A 25193-nucleotide genomic window follows, 5' to 3' on the forward strand; every position below is an offset into this window, starting at 1 on the left:
ATCACCTCCAAATTTTCTCTCTGCCATGAGCATTCTAGTATGTTGGAAAATCATGAGAAACAAAAGGATAGTAAACAGTTCCTTATTCTTTCATCTAATATGAGTCTGAACAAATATTAAGCAAGAAGAAAATGGTAAAATTCTTCCTCTCCTTTTTCACATATTAAGATCTTTGTGTAGGAATAAAAAACTCTACATATAGTAATGCCTAAGGGGGAACTGATGTTAATAGTTTTGGCCATTTTTCACAGTAAGTGTGCCTAAAATCTCTTGATATCAGAGAGAACACTAGCCAGGAATCCTGTGGATATCTTTTTTTTTTTTTTTTGAGACGGAGTCTCGCTCTGTCGCCCAGGCTGGAAGTGCAGTGGCGCGATCTCGGCTCACTGCAAGCTCCGCCTCCCAGGTTCACGCCATTCTCCTGCCTCAGCCTCCCGAGTAGCTGGGACCACAGGCGCCCGCCACCACGCCCGGCTAATTTTTTGTATGTTTAGTAGAGACGGGGTTTCACCATGTTAGCCAGGATGGTCTGGATCTCCTGCCCTGTGATCTGCCCACCTCGGCCTCCCAAAGTGCTGGGATTACAGGAGTGAGCCACCGCGCCCGGCCCTCCTGTGGATATCTTATCTTTATTTTGGGAGTGTATGTTTTTAAAGAGATTCTGTCCGTGTCTCCTCTCTTGCAGTATGGCTGTCTCAAGGAGACTCTATGGCTGTCCATAGAACCTGAACATTGTTGTCATGGCACAAGGTACTTATTAGTACCAGTGGCATGATGAATTTTTTAAAAAATGAAAAACTCAGTAGAGAAATTGGAGAACAAATTAAGGGATATCTTGCTGAAAGTAGAGCAAAAGGAAAAACAGACTGGAAGTGGAAATCTTAGAGTCCAGGTGCATAAAATAACCAATTCAGTTGGAGCAGATCAGAAAATGCCAGGAGCTATTTCTCTAAGATGATGGAATTATTATATTACCAATGAGTATGAATGTGTTGAAAGGAGACTTAGGCAACCGGGAAAGGGTTTAAAGATAAATTAGTAGTAAGTACCTAGAAAATAACTCAAGCAAACATATGAATATCAAAAGCATAAATTAAGTAAATTATGAACTACAGGGAAATAAAACAATGCTAAGTTATGCAGAAAAGGAAAAAAATGATATTTCACTACATAATTCAAATGTGTAAAGTATTTACATAGTCATAATAATGAATACCAAGCTGACTAAAGTTATAGGAGGATAAGGAGAGAGGAATAATGCATGTAAGTGAACGGATCAATGAGGAAATCTTGAAAGAGATTTTTTTTTAAAGCCTTGCATTTCACAGTGAAAAATCAATAGACTATGCCTAACATTGAACAAATCAGGAAGTTGCAATGTAAACATATAAGAGAGACTGCTGTCTATTCCCCATATTTGTCCTCACCTTCCAGAATAATAGAAGAATTAGCTGGGCACATGGTTGCTCACAGTAAAATCACATTTGCAGCTTCTCTTGTAGTTTGGTATGACCATGTGACTAATCTTTAGCCAATGGGATATAAGTGAACAGATCTCATGGCAGTTTCCAGAAATTCTTGTTAAAAGACAGTTGGTGAACACCCTTTGCCCCTTATTCTTCTCCCTCTCTGTCATGCTGCCTTGAGTATGTAGGCTATCATTTTGGACCTTGATAAAAAGGGCCAAATCACAGGGACAGCAGAATGGAAACTGGAAGACATCAGGGTTTCTGTGGACATCGTAGAGCCAAACTGCCATGCTAGCTGTAAATTTCATATGCATGGACTTATACATGAAATTCAAATATCTTGTCTAAGCCATTGTTACTTTTGGGTCTTTTTAATACTTACAGCTAAACCTAATTCTAATTAATACAACACATCATTCATAGATGAAAGTAAATACTGAAGGAAATACCTAAAAGTGGAAAGTGGTTCAACTCGGGCTATCGCAAAATGGTAGGAAGGAAGGAGTGAGGAATGTTGGTTTTGTAGCAAATTCTACAGAACTTGACTTCCTAAGCTATATACGTATATAACTTTGATTAAAAAAAAATAAAAATGACAATGACAACAAGAACACATGCTCTACATTTCCCTATTTTTGGCTGTTGCTTAAGCTCCTCATACTATGATTCTACTCCAATTCCTCTTCAGCCACTTTTTTTCTTGTGTGATCCCTCTTGCTAGACTCTGAGCTCCTTAAAATAGAAATAATGTCTAATGCACTTCTCTCTCCTTGTTAGTATACTTTAACACATAGCAGCATGCTCAACAAACACGGTATTGAATTGATTTTCCATCTGGATTCTAACAAGAAAAAGCAAGACTCTGAACAGGGCAGTACTTATTTTGAGAATAGTATTTATTTTCAGAAATCTCTACTCTAAAAATTCTCTCTATATTGCTCTTTTCTTCCTATATATATGAGATAAGAGCTGGAGTCTCATTAGGTTGTCCAGGCTGTACTTGAACTCTTGGGCTCAAGTGATCCTTCCACCTCAGCCTTCTGAGTCACTGGGACTACAGGTATGTACTACCAAGCCTGCCTCTTTGTCACTTCTTTAATATACTTCCCTCTTGATCTACTGAGATGATCCTCCAGTGTGTGTACTGGTGTCAACCTACACTTGCTCACAAGTGTCAACTGTTAGCATCTCTTCCCAACTCTGTGTTGAGTGAGACATGGAATCAGCTGTGGTAGGAATCTTTACACCACAGAAATCAGCAAATACTATTAATTAAGGCTTTTTTTTCCTTAAAGAATTGATTGCTAAATACTTACCAGCACTACCACTTTCAAAATGTTATCTTTTAAATGGAACATAAACTACTGTTCCAATGATTGATCAGTATAATTTTTAAAATTTTATTTTATTTTATTTTATTTTAAGTTCTGGGATACATGTGCAGGACCTGCAGGTTTGTTACAAAGGTAAATGTGTGCCGTGGAAGGGGTTTGCTGCACTTATCAACCCATGAACTAGATATTAAGCCTTGTATACATTAGCTTTTATCCTGTGGCTCTCCCTTCCCGCACCCCCCAACAGGCCCCAGTGTGTGTTGTTCCCCTCCCTGTGTCCATGTGTTCTCATTGTTCAGCTCCTACTTATAAGTGAGAACATGTGGGGTTTGGTTTTCTGTTCCTGTGTTAGTTTGCTGAGGATAATGGCTTCCAACTTCATCCATGGCCCTGCAAAGGACATGATCTCATTCCTTTGTATAGCTGCATAGTATTCCATGTTGTATATGTATCACATTTTCTTTATCCAGTCTATCACTGATGGACATGTGGGTTGCTTCCATGTCCTTGCTATTGTGAATAGTGCTGCAATGAACATACGTGTGCATGTATCTTTGTAATAGGATGATTTATAATCCTTTGGTTATATGCCCAGTAATGGGATTGCTGGGTCAAATGGTATTTCCGGTTTTAAGTCTTTGAGGAATCACCACACTGTTTTTCACAATGGTTGGATTAAAGACTTAAATGTAAAACCCAAAACTATAAAAACCTTAGAAGAAAATCTAGGCAATACCATTCAGGACATACTCATGGGCAAAAGGATTTATGACAAAAACATCAAAAGTAATTGCAACAAAAGCAAAAATTGACAAATGGGATCTAATTAAACAAAAGAGTTTCTGCACAGCAAAAAAAACTATCATCAGAGTGAATAGAAAACTTACAGAAAGAGAAATTTTTTACAATCTACCCATCTGACTAAGGTCTAATATACACAATCTACAAGGAACTTAAACAATTTTACAATTAAAAACAACCCCATTAAAAAGTGGGCAAAGGACATGAACAGAGAGTTCTCAAAAGAAATTTATGCAGCCAACAAACATGAGAAAAAGCTCAACATCACTAATCTTTAGAGAAATACAAATTAAAACCACAGTGAAATACCATCTCATGCCAATCAGAATGGCAATTATTAAAAAGTCAAGAAACAGCAGATGCTGGCAAGGCTGTGGAGAAATAGGAACACTTTTACACTGTAGGTGGGAATGTAAAATAAATTTTTATCTATCATTCGTTATATGAGATATATTTCAATTCACCTCATGTAATTTTTAAACAATGTTATTGAGATATATTTAAAACACCACACAATTCATTTATTTAATATGTACAACTAAAATGTTTTCAACATATTCACAGAGCTGTGCATCAGTCACCACTATCTAATCTAGAACATTTTCATCATGCCAAAAATAAACCCCATGCATATTAACAGTCATGTCCCATCCCTCCCCACCCTCAGCTCCTGGCACCACCAACCTATTTTCTGTCTCTAGAGTGTGCCTAATGTGGACACTTCATATAAATGAAATAATATAATATGTGGTCTTTTGCAATGAGTTTCTTTCATTTAGCATAATGTTTTTAAGGTTCATCCATTTTATAGCACGTATAAATATTTCATTCCTTTATATGGCTCTATAATAGTCCATTATATGCATATATCCAGATGTTGTCTATTCATTCACTTGGTGGATGTTTGGGTTGTTTCCATTTGGATATTATGGAAAACTCTGTTATGAATATCAGTGTGCAACTTTTTGAGTTGGATATACATTTTTTATTCTTTTGAGTGGAGTGAAATCCATTCCAGCAGTGGAATTTTTGGTCATATGATAACTCTGCGTTAAACTTTTTGAGGACTGTTGTCAAAGTTGCTAAAATATTTTACATTCTTACCAGCAACGTATAAGGACTACAATTTCTCCATATCCTGGCCAAAACTCATTATTATCTATCTTTTATGTTAATATTGTTACAGTGGATAAATGGCAACTTGTGGTTTTTATTTTCATTTCCATAATGACTAATGATGTTGAACATAATTTCAGGTAAATATTGGCAATATGTATATCTTTATAAAAGAAATATCTATTCAGTTCCTTTGCCTATTTTTAAAATTGGGTTATTTGCATTTTTATTATTGACTTGTAAGTGTTCTTTACATGCTTTGATACAAATTCCTTATCAGATATGTGATTTCAAAATATTATCTCCTGTTCTGTGGGTTATCTTTTCACTTTATTGCTAGCATCGCTTGGAGCGCCTCATGTGAGATTTTAAAGCTTTCATTTATGCCACTCAGCAACTATAGCATGAAAATTATAGAAAATGTCTTACCCGAACTATTTCACAGTCAACATTTAATTCAGTTGCAACAGCTTCAATTTTCTCTCTACAAACAGAGCCCAGGCTGGTCATGCCATTGTCCCAGTACTTCTTAAGGGTGGCTAAGTCTCGGTCACTGAACTGAGTGCGATCCTGTAGCTGAAAAACACATTTTTAAATTGTTTTGAATTTTAAAGTTTAGAATAATCAAAGGAAATAATATTATAAAGAGAAGCATCAGGGTGAGATGTGCTATGATACTAGCAAAATTTATTTCACAATTCTTATTCAGTCCTCCCGTTCTGAAAATAAGCATTTTTATTTTTTAAATTTCCATAACAATACAGTGTACTAGGAGGAAATGCATAGAATTTTTGAACTGATAGCAATTAAACGATGTTGATTTAAAATAGTTTTAATAACACAAATGATACATGTTCATTGTATAAAATACAGGTAAAAAATAAGATAATTCAAATCACTTACGAATTAGGAATAATGCTTGTTAACATTTTAATGTATACTCTTTTAAACTTTTTTCTATAATACAGATATTTACATTCACATACTAAACACAGAAAAAGCAAAGACAGGCTTGTATTAGTGTGCTGCCTTTTGATAAGTTAATCTAGATTTGCCATACAAATCTAGATATTAGTTTCCTATTGATATTATAATTAATTAAAAAGGTAAATAAGAGAAAAGTAAGGAGATTACATAGCCCTAAAATCATATTTATGGCCTCATCAAGTTTCATAATAAGTCTACCCTTTTTGTTCTTAGGTTTTCTTTATCCAATAAACTATCGGATTTACATGTTGTTTTATTTCAATGAATCCTCAGTATCCCTAGGAAGTAAGTTAGAAACATGATAGAATAATGACCTCTACTTTGCTGATAAGGCATCAGGAAAAGCTAGGTCAAAGGACTCATTCAATAGGGCACAGAGAGTCCACGGCAGAGCTATAAATAGAAATATCTGAGTTTTTCTAGTTGTTTTTATTCCAGTGATGTCTCAAATTATTTTCAGAGGTGGTGGAAAAATCTAAACATGGGCTTTAATTAAAATATATATATCCTGCAAAGCCCTGTGTGTGCTTCTGATGAAATAGGGAGAGAAAGAAAATGAGAGAGACAGAGAGAGAGAGAGAGAGACTGTGAGAGTGAGTCTGAGTGAACTGTTGCAATTCCTGGCTTGAGGTATGGGGTTCTGTTGTGTTCTTCTGCCTAAGATGATATGATCAAGTCCCACACAGAGGCTAGTCCTCAAATACTCCTTAGACATACAATGTTTTCAACATTTCCTTTCTAACTGAAATTTAAAATGAAACCTCCTAAGTTAGATTCAGGAAACAGTGGAAAATAATATACACAACATATAAAACATGACTTAATAAAAAGGGTTACCAAAGCTAAAACTGATGTAATACTAAACAACAGTTGCAAATGTGTTTCTTTCAATGTTACAAGCTTTTGAATAGTAAATTTAGCCACCAAAAGGAAAATAAATATATGAATTCTTGGTTTACTACCAAGAAAGTGAAGTTAGATTGAATATTTAAAGCATGCTTCTTCATAAGATATATTTTGTGTGTGTGTGCGAATAAATGTCATTATCACCTAAATCTGTTCTCTCCTACTAAAAAAATCCCTGATGAGTAACAGTTATTGTAAGTACTAATACTAAATTACATGTTTCCAATAAATGAATCAAAACATGCCATCTACGTTTTTTTAAATTAAGAAGACTAATCCTCTGGTTATTTACAACAGAAAAATCACATTAGGTGTTCAGCAGACATTGATTGCACAATAGTTGCAGAGCTAAAATTCTTAGAATAAAACAGAGAGCAAGATAAATTATAGTAAGATTCTATGTAGATTCAAATAATTCATCATCACAGCCAGCATAAATATTCCCATTATTTTCCTTTACATCATATTCTCCAGTGCAAGCTAACATACACAACTGTCACAATGGAAGTGATAATGAACACAACGCTGATCACACTCAGCTAATTAATTTGTAATTCATTTAAAGGACATCCAAACATGATTCATTCTTTAAACTGAACTAAATAAAACCTGATTTGACTTGCTGGAAATGTGCTGGGGTCTTAGCACTAGCAATGCTAAAGGCAACCTATTATGACAATGCCTGTTAAGGAGAAGCATATAGGGGAAGAGCAGTTATTTTTAAAGTTCCTAAGAGCATATTTTTACTAAGAAAATAAATAAGGTAATACAAGTCAATTCGCAGTAAAACTGTGAATACACATTTAGAGAAGGAAAAAAAAGTGGACATTTAAAAGAAAAGATGAATTTTTCCTTAGGGAACCTTGAAGTTGAAGTCAGTTTTGTTTTTCTATTGGACTCTCAAGTCACTTTCACTTTACAAGGCATCATGAAACCTAAACCTGTGGCTGAGGTGAAGGAGACAGGCAATTATCTTGTTGATTTTGTGAAAAGAGTAGTATTCCAATAACCCAGGCAATCTAGGTGAAAGCTGAGACTTTAGCCAAGTAACCAGATAACGGTACTTAACAAGTGACTTCACTTGGCTTATATTGCAATGTATAGTAATAGAAATCTTCTGTTATTTTATCAGCCTCAAGGACACTTCTAAGAGTTTGGTTCTTTGCTTTTCTTATTTAAATAACATTAAATGACAACACCGATATAGGGATGCAGAGTTTCCTGTTTTAAGTACGTATCTTGGTTAAATGAGGAGCTGAGTTATATATTTGTACTTAAATGAAACTCCTTTGAAATGATTATTAAAAATCTCTAATTCAACACTGCCGTTTTAAGTGCAGTGTTGAATTAGTGCCAAACAATTGGCGTGATACTACAAATCTAAACTTTTCCACTTAATAGTGTGTGTTAGAGATTTTTCTAAATAATCAAAAACAGATATGCGTTAGTCTTTTTTTAGTGACAAGAACACCATGCGATATCAACCTTCCTAAAAAAATTTTCAATGTACAATTCAGTATTGTTATTTATAGGCACAACGTCGTACAGCAGATCTCTAGAAGTTATTCACCTTTTTTTTTTTTTTTTTTTTTTTTGAGATGGAGTCCCGCTCTGTCGCCCAGGCTGGAGTGCAGTGGCACAATCTTGGCTCACAGCAACCTCCGCCTGCCGGATTCAAGCTGATTCTCCTGCCTTAGCCCACTGAGTAGCCAGGACTACAGGCGCCCGCCTCCACACCCAGCTAATTTTTTGTATTTTTAATAAGGACGGAGTTTCACCGGTTATTCACCTTTTATAACTGAAATTTTATACTCATGGAACAGCAAACTCCCCATTTCCCCCTCCCCCTAGCTCCTAGAAACCACTTTTCTGCTCTCTGGTTCTATGAGTTTGACTATTTTAGATTCCTCATATAAGTGGGATCAAGGAGTATCACTCTTTCTGTGCCTAGCTTACTTCACTTAACAAAATGACTTCCGGGTTCATCCATGTTGTCCTGTATGGCAGGATTTCCTTCCTTTTTAAGGTTAAATAAAATTCCATTGTACGTATATGAAACATTTTCTCTGTTTTTTTATCCGTCTATGGACATTTAGGTTGTTCCATATTTTGGCTATTGTGAATAATGCTGCAGTAAACATTGGAGGGCAGATATCTTCTTGATATCCTGATTTCTTTTTTTTTTCAATACCAGATGTGAGATTGGTGGATAATATGGTAATTCTATTTTTAATTTTTTGTGTACCTTAGTGTTTTTAACTGCCAAATTGTGCTCCATCATCTGGGCAGTCCACACTTTAGTTACAGTTATCTATTGATGTACATTATATTTGATGTGAAATTCCTAGCAGTGTATTTTGATCACCTCCTCTGCTTCCCACTGGTGAGGAAGGGATTTTTGACCTAAAGTCATAGGGATGGCCAAAACCATGACACCCAACACTAGATAGATGAGATCAACAGTAGTGTATTAGTCACATATACTCACAGGCTGAGGACATTTTATGCAATGCAGAGCCACATGGGGCTACACTTAGGAATAGAGTAGACAAGCAGGGTCTGTGGGAGGCAAGCTTTGTAGTAACAAGAAGGTGGTGTAACTCCTGGTTCCCAAAGGAGGATGTGATTGGCTTGTTTGAATCATTCTGTGGACTAGCAGGGAACTGAGGGACTCAGAAATAAACAGGCATTGTGTTTGGTGCCCATGATATAAAGAAGTATTTTAATAGCATATTTTATCTGCTGGAACACAATGGGGAGGCCCATTCAAGTGTCTCCCAGTTTTCCCTGGATGCCAATATGTGCAGAATATGAGGCCTTAATTTTAGGCCTTAGACCACAAAGTATCATTAGTGAGCCAAAGAGTATGTGCATTTAAATTAATAAACTAGGTATTGATGGAATGTATCTCAAAGTAATAAGAGCTATCTATGACAAACCCACAGCCAATATCATACTGAATGGGCAAAAACTAGAAGCATTCCCTTTGAAAACTGGCACAAGACAGGGATGCCCTCTCTCACCACTCCAATTCAACATAGTATTGGAAGTTCTAGCCAGGGCAATCAGGCAAGAGAAAGAAATAAAGGAATTCAAATAGGAAGAGAGGAAGTCAAATTGTCTCTTTTTGCTGATGACATGATTGTATATTTAGAAAACCCCATCGTCTCAGCCCAAAATCTCTTTAAGCTGATAAGCAACTTCAGCAAAGTCTCAGGATAGAAAATCAATGTGCAAAAATCTCAAGCATTCCTATACACCAATAATAGACAAACAGAGACCCAAATCATGAGTGAACTCTGATTCACAATTGCTACAAAGAGAATAAAATACATAGGAATACAACTTATAAGGGATGTGAAGGACCTCTTCAAGGAGAACTACAAATCACTGCTCAAGGAAACAAGAGAGGACACAAACAAATGGAAAAACATTCCATGCTCATGGATAGGAAGAATCAATACCATGAAAATGGCCATAGTGCCCAAAGTAATTTATAGACTCAATGCTATTCCCATCAAGCTACCATTGACTTTCTTCACAGAATTAGAAAAAACTACTTTAAATTGCATATGGAAGCAAAAAACAGCCCATATAGCCAAGACAATCCTAAGCAAAAAGAACAAAACTGGAGGCATCATGCTACCTGACTTCAAACTATACTACAAGGCTACAGTAAGCAAAACAGCATGGTACTGGTACCAAAACAGACATATAGACCAATGGAACAGAACAGGGGCCTCAGAAATAACACCACACATCTGCAACCATCTGATCTTTGGCAAACCTGACAAAAACAAGCAATGGGGAGCAACCCCATTAAACAAGCAACACCCTATTTGATAAATGGTGTTGGGAAAACTTGCTAGCCATATGCAGAAAACCGAAATTGGATCCCTTCTTTACACCTTATACAAAAATTAACTCAAGATGGATTAAAGACTTAAACGTAAGACCTAAAACCATAAAAACTCCAGAAAAAAACCTAGGCAATACCATTCAGGACATAGGCATGGGCAAAGACTTCATGACTAAAACACCAAAAGCAACGGCAACAAAAGCCAAAATTGACAAATGGGATCTAATTAAACTAAAGAGCTTCTGCACAGGAAAAGAAACTATCCTTGTTTTAAGTCTTTAATCCATCTTGAATTAATTTTTGTATAAGGTGTAAGGAAGGGATCCAGTTTCAGCTTTCTACATATGGCTAGCCAGTTTTCCCAGCACCATTTATTAAATAGGGAATCCTTTCCCCATTGCTTGTTTTTCTCAGGTAGGTTTGTCAAAGATCAGATAGTTGTAGATATGTGGCGTTATTTCTGAGGGCTCTGTTCTGTTCCATTGATCTGTATCTCTGTTTTGGTACCAGTACCATGCTGTTTTGGTTACTGTAGCCTTGTAGTATAGTTTGAAGTCAGGTAGCGTGATGCCTCCAGCTTTGTTCTTTTGGCTTAGGATTGACTTGGCGATGCAGGCTCTTTTTTGGTTCCATATGAACTTTAAGGTAGTTTTTTCCAATTCTGTGAAGAAAGTCATTGATAGCTTGATGGGGATGGCAGTGAATCTGTAAATTACCTTGGGCTGTATGGCCATTTTCACGATATTGATTCTTCCTACCCATGAGCATGGAATGTTCTTCCATTTGTTTGTGTCCTCTTTGATTTCATTGAGCAGTGGTTTGTAGTTCTCCTTGAAGAGGTCCTTCACGTCCCTTGTAAGTTGGATTCCTAAGTATTTTATTCTCTTTGAAGCAATTGTGAATGGGAGTTCACTCATGATTTGGCTCCCTGTTTGTCTGTTGTTGGTGTATAAGAATGCTTGTGATTTTTGTACATTGATTGTGTATCCTGAGACTTTGCTGAAGTTGCTTATCAGCTTAAGGAGATTTTGGGCTAAGACAATGGGGTTTTCTAGATATACAATCATGTTGTCTGCGAACAGGGACAATTTGACTTCGTCTTTTCCTAACTGAATGCCCTTTATTTCCTTCTGGTGCCTAATTACCCTGGCCAGAATTTCCAAAACTATGTTGAATAGGAGTGGTGAGAGAGGGCATCCCTGTCTTGTGCCAGTTTTTAAAGGGAATGCTTCCAGTTTTTGCCCATTCAGTATGATACTGGCTGTGGGTTTGTCATAGATAGCTCTTATTATTTTGAGATACGTCCCATCAATACCTAGCCCTAAAACTGTAAAAACCCTAGAAGAAAACCTAGGCATTACCATTCAGGACATAGGCATGGGCAAGGACTTCCTGCCTAAAACACCAAAAGCAATGGCAACAAAAGCCAAAATTGACAAATGGGATCTAATTGAACTCAAGAGCTTCTGCACAGCAAAAGAAACTACCATCAGAGTGAACAGACAACCTGCAAAATGGGAGAAAGTTTTCACAACTTACTCGTCTGACAAAGGGCTAATATCCAGAATCTACAATGAACTCCAACAAATTTACAAGAAAAAAACAAATAACCCCATCAAAAAGTGGGCAAAAGATATGAACAGACACTTCTCAAAAGCAGACATATATGCAGCCAAAAGACACATGAAAAAATGCTCATCATCACTGGCCATCAGAGAAATGCAAATCAAAACCACAATGAGATACCATCTCACACCAGTTAGAATGGCAATCATTAAAAAGTCAGGAAACAACAGGTGCTGCAGAGGATGTGGAGAAATAGGAACACTTTTACACTGTTGGTGGGACTGTAAACTAGTTCAACCATTGTGGAAGTCAGTGTGGCGATTCCTCAGGGATCTAGAACTAGAAATACCATTCGACCCAGCCATCCCATTACTGAGTATATACCCAAAGGACTATAAATCGTGCTGCTATAAAGACACATGCACACATATGTTTATTGTGGCACTATTCACGATAGCAAAGACTTGGAACCAACCCAAATGTCTGACAATGATAGACTGGATTAAGAAAACGTGGCACATATAGACCATGGAATACTATGCAGCCATAAAAAATGATGAGTTCATGTCCTTTGTAGGGACATGGATGAAACTGGAAATCATCATTCTCAGTAAATTATCGCAAGGACAAAAAACCAAACACTGTATGTTCTCACTCACAGATGGGAATTGAACTATGAGAACCCATGGACACAGGAAGGGGAACATCACACTCTGGGGACTGTTGTGGGGTGGGGGTAGGGGGGAGGGATAGCATTAGGAGATATACCTAATGCTAAATGACGAGTGAATCTGTGCAGCACACCAGCATGGCACATGTATACATATGTAACTAACCTGCACATTGTGCACATGTACCCTAAAACTTAAAGTATAATAATAATAATTAAAAAAAAAAGAAACTATCCTCAAGAGTGAACAGGCAACCTACAGAATGGGAGAAAATTTTTGCAATCTGTCCAGCTAACAAAGGGCTAATATCCAGAATCTACAAAGAACTTCAACAAATTTACAAGAAAAAATCAAACAACTCCATTAAAAAGTGGGTGAAGGATATAAATAAACACTTCTCAAAAGAAGACATTTATGCAGCCAACAAACGTATTTCAGAAAAGCTCCTCATCACTGGTCATTAGAGAAATGCAAATCAAAACCACAATGAGACACCATCTCACACCAGTTAGAATGGCGATCATTAAAAATTCAGGAAACAGCAGATGCTGGAGAAGATGTGAAGAAATAAGAACGCTTTTACACTGGTGGTGGGAGTGTAAATTAGTTCAACCATTGTAGAAGACAGTGTGGCAATTACTCAAGGATCTAGAACCAGAAATACCATTTGACCTAGCAATCCCATTACTGGGTATGTACCCAAAGAATTTTAAATCATTCTACTATAAAGACACATGCACACTTATGTTTATTGCAGCACTGTTCACAGTAGCAAAGACTTTGAACCAACCCAAATGTCCATCAACCATAGACTGGATTAAGAAAATGTGGCACATATATACCATGGAATACTATGCAGCCATAAAAAAGGATGAGTTCATGTCCTTTGCAGGAGCATGGATGAAGCTGGAAACCATCATTCTCTGCAAACTAACGTAGGAACAGAAAACCAAACACCGTATGTTCTCACTCATAAATGGGAGTTGAGCAATGAGAACACATGGACACAGAGAGGGGAACATCACACACCAAGGCCTGTTGGAGGGTGGGGGGTAGGGGAGGGATACCATTAGGAAAAACACCTAATGTAGATGATGGGTTGATGGGTGCAGCAAACCACCATGGCATGTGTATACCTATGTAACAAATCTGCATGTTCTGCACATGTATCCCAGAACTTAAAGTATAATTTAAAAATTAAATAAATATTGTTAAGCTGCCTTTGAATGAAGGCAGAAATGCATGATGGTCCCTTTTTTCCTCTATCTTTTTAAATATTGGGTTTTATTCTACTGTGTAATTTTTGCCAATTTAGTGAAAACATAGCTTCTTATTTTGTTTTCTTGAAGCATAAGGAGGATTAATCATTTTATATGCTTATTGAACATATGCATTTATTTTTATGTTAAATGCTCATTTAAAGAATCATGGCTTTCTTTCGTCTTTATTTTTAAAATTTCTATACTCCTAGTTACCAGAACTGTACTAAACATGTGTTAAAGTGTTGTCTTTTTTACACAATGATATTTTAATCACATTGCATACATTTTTATTATTAGCAAACTTTTACAACTTTAAATTGTGTATGTGACTTTTACAAAATTTTATGCTCCATATATTGTTTCATTCAATTTATTTATTAACACAGTTTCATCTCCAGTAAAAATGGCTTGCTAACCATATGAGGTGCAATATCAGGTCCTCAAAAGTAAGCCTCTTATGTGACTTTTTCTGGGAAAAAATTAATTTCACTGATGTATTTTTCAAATTGTGGTAAAATATACATAACATTTGCCATTATAAACGCTTTTCAACATAACATTTGTCATTATAAACACTTTTCAATGTACAGTTCAGTAGTGTTAAGTATAGTTACACTGTTGTGCCACCCATCTCTAGAACTTTTTCATATCCATTAAACCAGCAGTCCCCAACATTTTTGGCACCAGGGACCAGTTTCATGGAAGACAATTTTTTCCACGGATGAGGGTGGGGTTGCCGGGGAGGACGGTTTCAGGATGAAACTGTTTTACCTCACATCAGCAGGCATTAATTAGATTCTCATAAGGAGTGCACAACCTAGATCCTTTGCATGCACAGTTCACAATAGGGTTCCTGCTGCTATGATAATCGAGTACCGCCACTGATCTGTCAGGAGGCAGAGATCAGGCATTAATGCTCGTTTGCCTGCTGCTCACCTCCTGCTGTGTGGACTCCTACCAGTCCATGGCTCATGGAGTGGGAACCCTTGCAATAAACTACCCATTTCCCCTCCCCAAACCTCACGCAAAGACCATTCTATTAAACCTTCCTTAGTTTAACTACTCTAGATAGCTCATATAAATAAAATAATGAAATATTTGTGTTTATGTAACTGGCTTATTTCACTTAGCATAATGTCCTCAAAGTTCATCTATGTCACAGCATGTGTCAGAATTTCCTTCCTTTGTAAGAATGAATAATATTTCATTGTATGCATGTACCAAATTTTTGTTCATACATTCATTCATTGATGAATATTTAGATTGTTTCCATCTTTTGGCTGTTGTGAATAATGGTATGCATATAGGCATACAAATATCTTTTCATAACCCTGTTTTTAATTCCTTGGAATATATACCCATAAGTGGAATTGTTGGATCATAGGGTAATTCTATTTTTCATTTTTTGAGAAACCTCCATACTCTTTTCCCCAGCAGATATACCATCTCACATTCCCACTAACAGTGCATAGAGATTTTAATTTCTCTATCTCCTCACTAACCCTTGCCATTTTCTGAACATGTGTGTGTGTGTGTTTGTACATGTGTGTGTTTTTACAGTAGATATCCTAATTGGTGTGAGGTGAAATCTCACTGAGTCTTTGATTTGCATTTCCCTGTTGATTAGTGATGTTGAGCATCTTTCTATATGCTTGTTGGCTACTTGTATATCTTCTTTGGAGAAGTTCCCATTCAAGTCCTTTGCCCATTGTTTAAATGGGTTATTTGTTTTTGGTGTTGAGTTGTAGGAGTTGTAAAAATATATTCCTTATATTAACACCCTTCAATAAGAGAGTTATCTTTTACATTCTAATAGTTTCTGATCCTTGACTTTCTGAAATGTATCTTTGTGGTAGTTAATTTAACGTGTCAATTTGACTGGGCTAAGGGGTGCCCAAGCATTTGGTCAAACATTATTCTGGGTGTGTCTGTGAAGATGTTTCCGAATTAGATTAACATATAAATCAGTAGACTGAGTTAAGTAGATTGCCCTTCCTAATGTGAATGGGCCTCATCTATTTAATTGAAGACTGGAACTGAACAAAAAGCCTGAGTATGAAGGAATTCCTCTTGCCTGATTGTTGAGGTGGGACACTGGTTTTTTCTATCCTTTGGACTCAGACTGAAGCATCGGTTCTTCTTGAGTCTTGAAGCTGCTGGATTTGGGACTGGAATTTACTAGACTTGGCTTTCCTCGTTCTCAGGCCTTTGGACTGAGACAAATACTACACATCATCTTTCCTTGGTCTCCAGCTTGCCGACTGAGGATTGTGAGACCTCGGCTTTCACAATACTGGGAGACAATTCTTTATCTCCTTCCAATCTATGAGTTCTGTTTCTCTGGACATCGCTGCCTAAGATAAACCACTTACCATCACAAAGCTACTTGAAATTTATTCTTGAAAAGAACTTCGTTCAATTTTAGAGAATAGGGGTCTGGGCAAGAGTTACCTTTTGGCTTTCAGTCTCTGGAGTTCTGGCATCCAAATCCCTGACCCACTCCTTTCCAAATATACCATATGTGAGAAAGTGCTGTCATTGTCAGTTTATTTATTTTAAAAAGATCAACAGTGAATTCTACAGTTTCAACTGACATTGCTCGGCTAACATTTTACTTGTCTTACAAGCAGTGTCAATCACAATGCTCTGCTAGGGAAACGTCATATAAATAGAAAATTTCTACTGATAAGCAGAAGTGGAACAAGACCCCCTATTATCATAGCTAAGCTTAAAAGCATTGAATGAAGATAGCTAGTCTTCTTAAGGAATTCCCTGGAAAAATTAACTAATCCTCTTTGGACAGAATTGAATAAGTTATTTTACTCTAAACCTAGCAGGCAGTATCTTTCATATAAAATAGAAGAATTGTTGGTAAGCCTCTGTATATAATTGCAAACTTGTCAAAAACAAAACAAAACAAAATATCACGTGTAAGGTCCATCATTTCAACATATATGTACAACACTTCTATTCTCCAACAACAAACATTTAAAGCCAGAAATAGCATAGATTTTTATTATGATGAGCACATCGTAAGGGCTTACAATTGGTAACAAATAGAAGTTGAAAATTTTCTCCTCAGTGCAAAACAGTGGGAATCCAGAAAATCCTGTATTTGAATCTCAGTTCTGTCTCTTCCTAGTTGTGAAAAGGTGACTTAATCTCTCTCTGAAGCTTATTTTCATTATGTTAAAATGTGCATAATACTAGCTACCTCATAGGATTGCTAAAAAAGATTCAATGAGAAAACACACGTAAAATAAATCAGGTTGATATTCATAGGAACCTAGTAAACATGAGCCTTCTTCTGAAACCTACCCCACATACACCCACCTGTATCCTAAATGGGAAGAAAAATACAGGTGCTATTAGAGGTGACTAACTTAACAGGAGAATCACAGGTACCTGAGAGAATAAACTGCTCTTTTAGAAAGAGCAGCAGTAGCTGAGCATGCTTGGATTTTGCTCCAGCTTCTTTGTGAAGGGCATCTCGTGCTGGCTATTGTTTTGTTCTTTTAGATATTATACATTTCTGTATATTTAAAACAGGGTGTCACAGCCCCCATGGAACACAGATGTCACTCACATGACAGCTAGCATGTGGAAAAGTTCTGATTTCCTGCCTTGCTGGTATCATCATATCACCATTCAAAGTATCTCAGGTTCACATTTGATGCTTATTGCCTATTTCTACGTGCTCTCTGAGGAGAATTATTCGTTAATGAAATTAAATGTGGGGGCCTAGTACCCTGCAGCAAAGTTCTAGAATTGAACAGCAATCTGCTGCAAGCTCCTGCAATATGGCACCTGGTTGGCTGCCCACTTTCACCATATCTACTGTTAACTTCCTACAGTGATTAGGCACCAGTTTTATGTCTCCATTGTTTAGTGACGAGAAAATTGTGGAGAGTTTGGTTAAAAAATAAATCAAAATAGGAAACCCACAAGAAAATGTAATTTGAAAGAATTCTATTGTTGATACAATAGAATAAATCTGTAGATGTCTTTGAATGGCCAGATATAATAAGACAGAACAACAGCTGTTGAGACAGAAAGAAGTGGGAGTCAAAGAATTATAGAAAAAGAGGGTAGTCATAGTAATAAACTAGATAGTTCAGCACTAAGGAAAATTTGCATAATTTTCCTTGCATAGCTCACACAATCTTAAGCCAACATCAGAAAGTGCTGTTACATTTTAAAATATTAAGTATTTTTTTGGCATCATGTACAGTCATCAGGTTACCCATATATATATTTTATATGCAACTTTAAGACATGATTAAAATAACTTTTTGCATAGCCTTAATTAAAAAGAAAAATCAGTGGTAAACCTTTCACTATATAGGATCATTTTGTCAGCTGGCCACTTCACATTATTGAGTATCTGCTAGGCATGTGGTACATAAGCACACAGCAAGTTTACATTTGCTTTCACTAAAACTGATGTTTGACCAAGGATTCTGTAATATAAGTTTGAAACCTGCTAGAGTTTTGCATTTTAAATTCTTTCATTTAATCTCATTGCATTGTGTAAGCTCTTTTCTGTTCTTACAGTTTTAAAAAACACTTTAATCTTATAGATCTAAAGCACAACAAAGAACTAAAAAAGAGAATTGTTCTTGTAAAATGTAAACTCCCAAAGGTTTACCATAGGTATGATTTAGCTGTGTTCTTATCTGTGAATGGGAAAGCTTCTGCAATGTGTATAGAACAATTATGATCACAAAAATTCAGAACTTGATTTACAGCAGGTGAGAGACAAGGCAGTTTAAATTAATAAAATGTTTATATAGCAGAAAATTATCCTGCCATCGCCATCGCTACCCCTAAATCTCCCCAGGTGCTAAGAAATTATAATTACTTTGAAAATGTATATAAAATACTCAATAGTTTTAAACTGATAGTGTTAAGATAATCCATGTGATTAAATTGTCTAAATATAGAAATATTTTCTTTGCATTAAAATATGTCATTTTTAATAACTTGTGTGTTAATTCATAAAAGCTGATGTTTTGGGAATAGATTAAAACAAAACAACAAAACACATAGGTATTTTCCAAAGAATAAGACCTAGTTTAGGGAAAAGCCATGACTTAGCAAACAGGATGTGCCTAACTTACTCATGTTTGAAAGAATGAAAAACAGAGCTATTTTGAAGAGGAGCACTTTTGATAGGAAACGTTGCCCCAAATAGGCTTCTATCCATGTTTGGAAACACAAGAATCTGTTAGGGAATGTGGGTAGGCAGACATTTAGTTCAGAGTCTTGACACATTGAAAATGGTGATTAAAGAATTCAGGTATTTAAAAATACAAATTGAAAAGTGTATTTGAATCACTTCAAACTTTTTCTTAAAGAAGAAAAACCATTTTTGCGCTTAGAAGACAGAACAAGATGGCAGAATAGAAGGCTCGACTGATCATCCCCCTAAAAAGACACTAATTTAACAACTGGAGATCACCTGCTAGGCCCTAGCTCCCAGACATTTGTAGACACGGCCTGTGCCAGAAGGGAACTGTTGCCTTGAAGAAAAGGACCTTGTGCTAGAAGCATCCATGACCTACTAACTGAAGAGCCCTTAGGCCGTGAATAGCTAGCAGCAATATCCAGGTACTACGCCAAGGGTCTTGGGTGAGCCTCTGAGACTTTCTGGCTTCAGGTGAGACTCAGCACATGACTAGCTGTGGGGACTACAAGGTGAAGCTCCTTCTGCTTGAGAAAAGCAAAGGAAAAAGTAAGAGAAATTTGTCTAGCATCTTAGGTACCAGCATGGCCACAATTGGGTGGAGCACAAAGAGGGCCCTTGAGGTCTCTGATTCTAGGACTTGACTCTTGGATGAAATTTCTGGACTTTCCCTGAGCCAGAGGGGAGCCCACTTCCCTGAAAGTTGAGTCTCAGACCAGGCAGCATTTACCACAAACTGACTTAACAGCACTTGGGCCCTAAGGGAATGTTGGCAGTAGTCTGGCAGTACTTCCATGGCCTGTGGTGTTGGGGGCTACAGGATGAGAGGATGAGGCTCTTTTGCCTTTGGCAAGGGTAGGGAAAAGTGGGAAGGATTGCATCTTGTATTTCTTTTGCACTATTGCCACAGTACAATAGAACAACAGGTAAAGTTATTGACTAAAGTTATTGACTCTATTCCCAGACTCCTGGATGGCACCTCTGGACCCACCTGGGGCCTGGAAAACCTCCCTGCCCTGAAGGGAAGGACACGGGGTTGGCTTGTTTTGCCACCAGCTGATTGTAGAGCCCCAGGGCCTAGTGCGAACATAGACAGTAGCCAGGGAGTGGTTACAGCAGACCTTGGGAGAGACCACATGTTGTGCTAGCTTCAGGTCTGACCCAATGAAGTCATAGTGATGGTGGCCACAGTAGTGTTTGTGTCACTACACTCCCAGATTTAGGTACTCAGAAAGAGAAAGACTGACCTCGTTTGTTTGGGAAAATGTAAGGGAAGATAATAAGTCTCTGTCTGGTAATCCAGAGAATTATCCCAGACATTGTCAAGACCATGAAGGCAGTACAACTCTGGAACTGCAAGAATCACAGCGTTATTGGTCTTGAGGTGCCCCCAAAGCAGATAGAGCTTAGATTACAACACCCAAGTCTTTTCAAATATCTGGAACACCTTCCCAAAAAGGATGGACACAACTAAGAACAGACAGTGAAGACTCTAATAAATACCTAACTCTTCAATATGCAGATACCAAAGAATATGTACTAGCATGAACACAATCCAGGAAAACATGAACTCACCAAATGAACAAAATAAGACACAAGGGACTAATCCTGGAGAAGCAGAGATATGTTACCTTTCAGACAGAGAATGGAAAGTAGCTGTGTTGAGGAAAAAGAAATTCAAGCTAATACAGAGAAGAAATTCAGAATCCTATCAGATAAATTTAACAAAGATATTGAAATAATTAAAACGAATCAAGCAGAAATTCCAGAGCTGAAAATGCAATTGATATACCAAAGAATGCGTCAGAGTTCTCTAACAACAGAATGGATCAAGCAGAACAAAGAATTAGTGAGCTTGAAGACATGTTATTTAATAATACACAGTCAGAGGGACAAAAGGAAAAAAAATCAGAAACAATGAAGCACAAATAGAGGATCTAGAAAATAGACTCAAAAGGGCAAATCTAAGAGTTATTGGCCTTAAAGAGAGGGTAGATAAAGACATAGAGATATAAGGGTTATTCAAAGGGATAATATCAGAATACTTCTTGAACCTAGAGAATGATATCAATATCCAAGTACAAAAGGATTATAAATCATCAACTAGATATAACCCAAAGAAGACTACCTCAAGGCATTTACTAATCAAATTCCCAAACATAGATGATAAAGAAAAGATCCTAAGAGCAGCAAGAAAAAAGAAACAAATAACAACAATGAAGCTCCAATGCATCTGGCAGCAGACTTTTCAGTGGAAACCTTACAGGCCAGGAGATAGTGGCATGACACATTTAAAGTGCTGAAGAAAAACAAATCACTTTTGACCTAGCATAGTATATCCAGCGAAAATTCCCTCCAAACATAAAGAAATAAAGACATTCCCAGATAAACAAAATCTGAGGTTTTCATTAACACCAGACCTGTTTCTGTAAGAAATGTTAAAGGCAGTACTTCAATCAGAAATAAAATAATGTAAATGAGCAATAAGTAATCACTTTAATCACTCACAGGTAATAGTAAGTACACAGAAAAACACAGAATGTTATAACACCATAACTGTGGAGTATAAACTACCCTTATCCTAAGTAGAAAGACTACATGATAAACCGATCAAAAATAATAACTACAAAACCTTTTTAAGACATAGACAGTACAATAAAGTACAATTAGAAACAAAAAGTTAAAAAGCAAGAGAACAAACTTAAGGTGTAGAATATATATTAGTTTTCTTTTGTTTGTTTGTTTATGCAAATAGTGTTACATTGTTATAAGGTTAAAATAATGGGTTACAAGATAGTACTTGCAAGCCTCATGATAACCTCAAACAGAAAAGCATACAACAGATACACAAAAAATAAAAAGCAAGAAACTAAATCATCTTACTGGACAAAATCACTTTCTCTAGAGGAAGAAAGGAATGAAAGGAAGAAAGGAAGAGAAGACCACAAAACAAACAGAAAACAAATAACAGAATGGCAGAAGTAAGTCCTTACTTATTGATAATAACACTGAATGTAAATGGACTAAACTCTCCAACAAAAAGACATAGATGACTGAATGGATGAAAAATCAAGATGCATTTCATTAATCTGTTGTCTACAAGAAACACACTTCACCTATAAAGACATATATAGACTGAAAATAAAGAGATGGGAAAAGATGTAGAGTAGGAGTTGCTATACTTATATCAGACAAAGTAGATTTCAAGAAAAAACTGTAAGAAGAAACAAAGAAGGTCACTATATAATAATAAAGCTGTCAATTTAGCAAGAGGATGTAACAATTTTATATATATATAATCAAATTATACATATGATCAAATTTGATTTTTTATATATATATATATAAAATCAAACCTGGAACACCCATATAGATCTGAAATATTATTAGAGCTAAAGAGAGAGATAGGTCCCAATACAATAATAGCCAGAGACTTCAACACCCCACTTTCAGCATTGGACAGGACTTTCAGACAGAAAATCAACAAAGAAACATTAGACCTGATCTGCGCTATACACCAAATGGATCTAATAGATATTTACAGAACATTTCATCCCAGAGCTGAAGAATATATTCTTTTCCTCAGCACATGGATCATTTTCAAGGATAGACCATATGTGTAATCACAAAAGACACCTTAAAACATTCAAAAAAATGAAATAATATCAAGCATCATCTCTGACCACAAATGAATAAAACTAGAAATCAATAGCAAGAGGAATTTTGTAAATTATGCAAATACAAAGAAAATAAACAATATGCTTCTGAATAACCAGTGGGTCAATAAAGAAATTAAGAAGAAACTTTAAAATTTTTTTGAAACAAATAATAGAAACAAAACATACCAAAACCTATGGGATACAGAAAAGCAGTACTAAGAGGAAAGTTTATGGCTATAATTGCCCATTTCAAAAAAGGGAAAAATCATCAAATACACAATCTAATAATGCATCTTAAAGAACTAGAAAAGCAAGAAAAATCCAGACTCCAAATTAGTAGAAGAAAATAAATAATAAAGATGAAACCAAAAACGAAATTGAAATGAAGAAAACAATACATCAATGAAACAAAGAGTTGTTTTTATTTTTTGAAAACTTAAGCAACATTGACAAACCTTTAGCGACACTAACAAAGACAAAAAGAGAAGATACAAATAAATAAATCAGAAATGAAAAAGAAGACAGTACAACTCATACTGCAGAAATTCAAAAGATCACTAGTGGCTACAATGAACAACCACATGCAAATAAATTGAAAAATATAGCAGAAATGTACAAATTCTTACACACATACAACCTACAAAGATTGAACCACAAAGATATCCAAAACCCGAACAGACCAATAACAAGTAATGGGATCAAAGCTGTAATTAAAAAGCCTCCCAATAAAAAAAAAACAAACTAGGACCCAATGGTTTCTCTGCTCAGTTCTAGCAAACATTTAATAAAGACCTAATACCAATCCTACTTAAACTATTCCAATAAATAGAGGAAGAGAAAATACTTCCAAACTCATTTTATGTAGTCAGTATTATACTGATATCAAAACCAGATAAAGACACCTCAAAAAAAAAAAAAGAAAAGAAAACTGCAAGTCAATATCTCTGATGAATATCGATGTAAACATCCTCAACAAAACACTAGCAAAGAGAATTCAACCAAATATTAGAAATATCGTTCATCCTGATCACGTGAGATTTATTTCTGGTATGCAAGCATGGTTCAACATATGCAAATCAATGTGATACATCACACCAACAGAATGAAAAGTAAAGACTTTATGATTATGCCAATTAATGCTAAAAAAGCACTTGATAAAATTCAACATTGCTTCATGATAAAAAAAACAGCCATCAGAAAACCAGGGATAGAAGAAACATACCTCAACATAATAAAAGGCATATATGACACTCAGTATCATATTGAACGGGAAGAAATGACAGCCCTTTCTCAGAGATCTTGAAAACAACAAGGAGGCCCACTTTCACCACAGTTATTCAATATACTACTGGAAGTTCTAGGAAGAGCAATGAGAAAAGAGAAAAAATAAAGGGCATGAATATAAGAAAGGAAGATGTCAAATTATCCTTCTTTGCAAATGATATGATCTTATATTTGGAAAAATTTAAAGACTACACACAAAACATTTAGAACTGATAAATTCAGTGAAGTTACAGGATACAAAATCAACATACAAAAATCAGTGGCATTTCTATATGTCAACAGTGAACAATCTGAATAAGAAATTAAAAAGGAATCCCATTTACAATAGCCACAATAAATACGTAGGAATTAACCAAAGAAGTTAAAGATCTCTATAATGAAAACTATAAAACACTGATGAAAGAAATTGAAAAGGGCACCACAAAATGGAGAAGTATTCCATGTTCATGGACTGAAATAATCAATAATGTTAAAATTTCCATACTCACCAAAGCAATCTACAGATTCAGTACAATCACTATCTAAACACCAGGGTCATTCTCCACAGAGAAAATAACTATCATAACATTTATATAGACCCACAAAGACCCAGAATAGCCAAAGCTATTCTAGGCAAAAATAACAAAACTGGAGGAATTACATCATCTGCCTTCAAATTATACTACAGAGCTATAGTAACCAAAACAGCATGATCTGGCATAAGCAACAGACATGTAGAGCAATGGAATAAAATAGATAACCCAGAAACAAATCCAATCCACACACCTACAGTAAACTCATTCCCATAAAGGTGCCAAAAACATACACTGGGGAAAAAGACAGTCTCTTCAATAAATGGTGCTGGGAAAACTGGATTTTCATATGCAGAAGAATAAAACTAGACTCCTATCTTTTGCCATATACAAAAATCAAAACAAAATGGCCTTAAACATTTAGTCTATAACCTCAGACTATTAAACTACTACAGTAAAACACAGGAAACAACCTTTAGGACATTGGGCTGGGCAAAAATTTCTTGCATAATACCACACGAGCACAGACAATCAAAGCAAAAAATGAACAACTGGGATCAAGTCAAGTTAAAAATCTTCTGC

The 25193-nt window shown here is 36.0% G+C and overlaps 1 protein-coding gene across 10 annotated transcripts in view; it reads right to left on the reverse strand.

The window, feature by feature from the left end:
- Positions 1 to 25193, reverse strand: part of HDX (highly divergent homeobox) — a 188340-nt gene that overhangs the window by 43694 nt on the left and 119453 nt on the right. For all 10 annotated transcript variants that reach the window (XR_008497195.2, XR_010125555.1, XM_063660893.1 and 7 more), the window contains one exon: positions 5150 to 5296. Coding sequence is in view for 8 of the 10 variants with exons in the window: in XM_063660893.1 (XP_063516963.1) it covers positions 5150 to 5296 (147 nt within the window). In the remaining 2 variants the exon portion in view is untranslated. The remainder of the gene's footprint in view (positions 1 to 5149; positions 5297 to 25193) is intronic.

Source organism: Pongo pygmaeus, chromosome X (assembly GCF_028885625.2).
Source record: "Pongo pygmaeus isolate AG05252 chromosome X, NHGRI_mPonPyg2-v2.0_pri, whole genome shotgun sequence".
Classification (NCBI taxonomy): domain Eukaryota; kingdom Metazoa; phylum Chordata; class Mammalia; order Primates; family Hominidae; genus Pongo; species Pongo pygmaeus.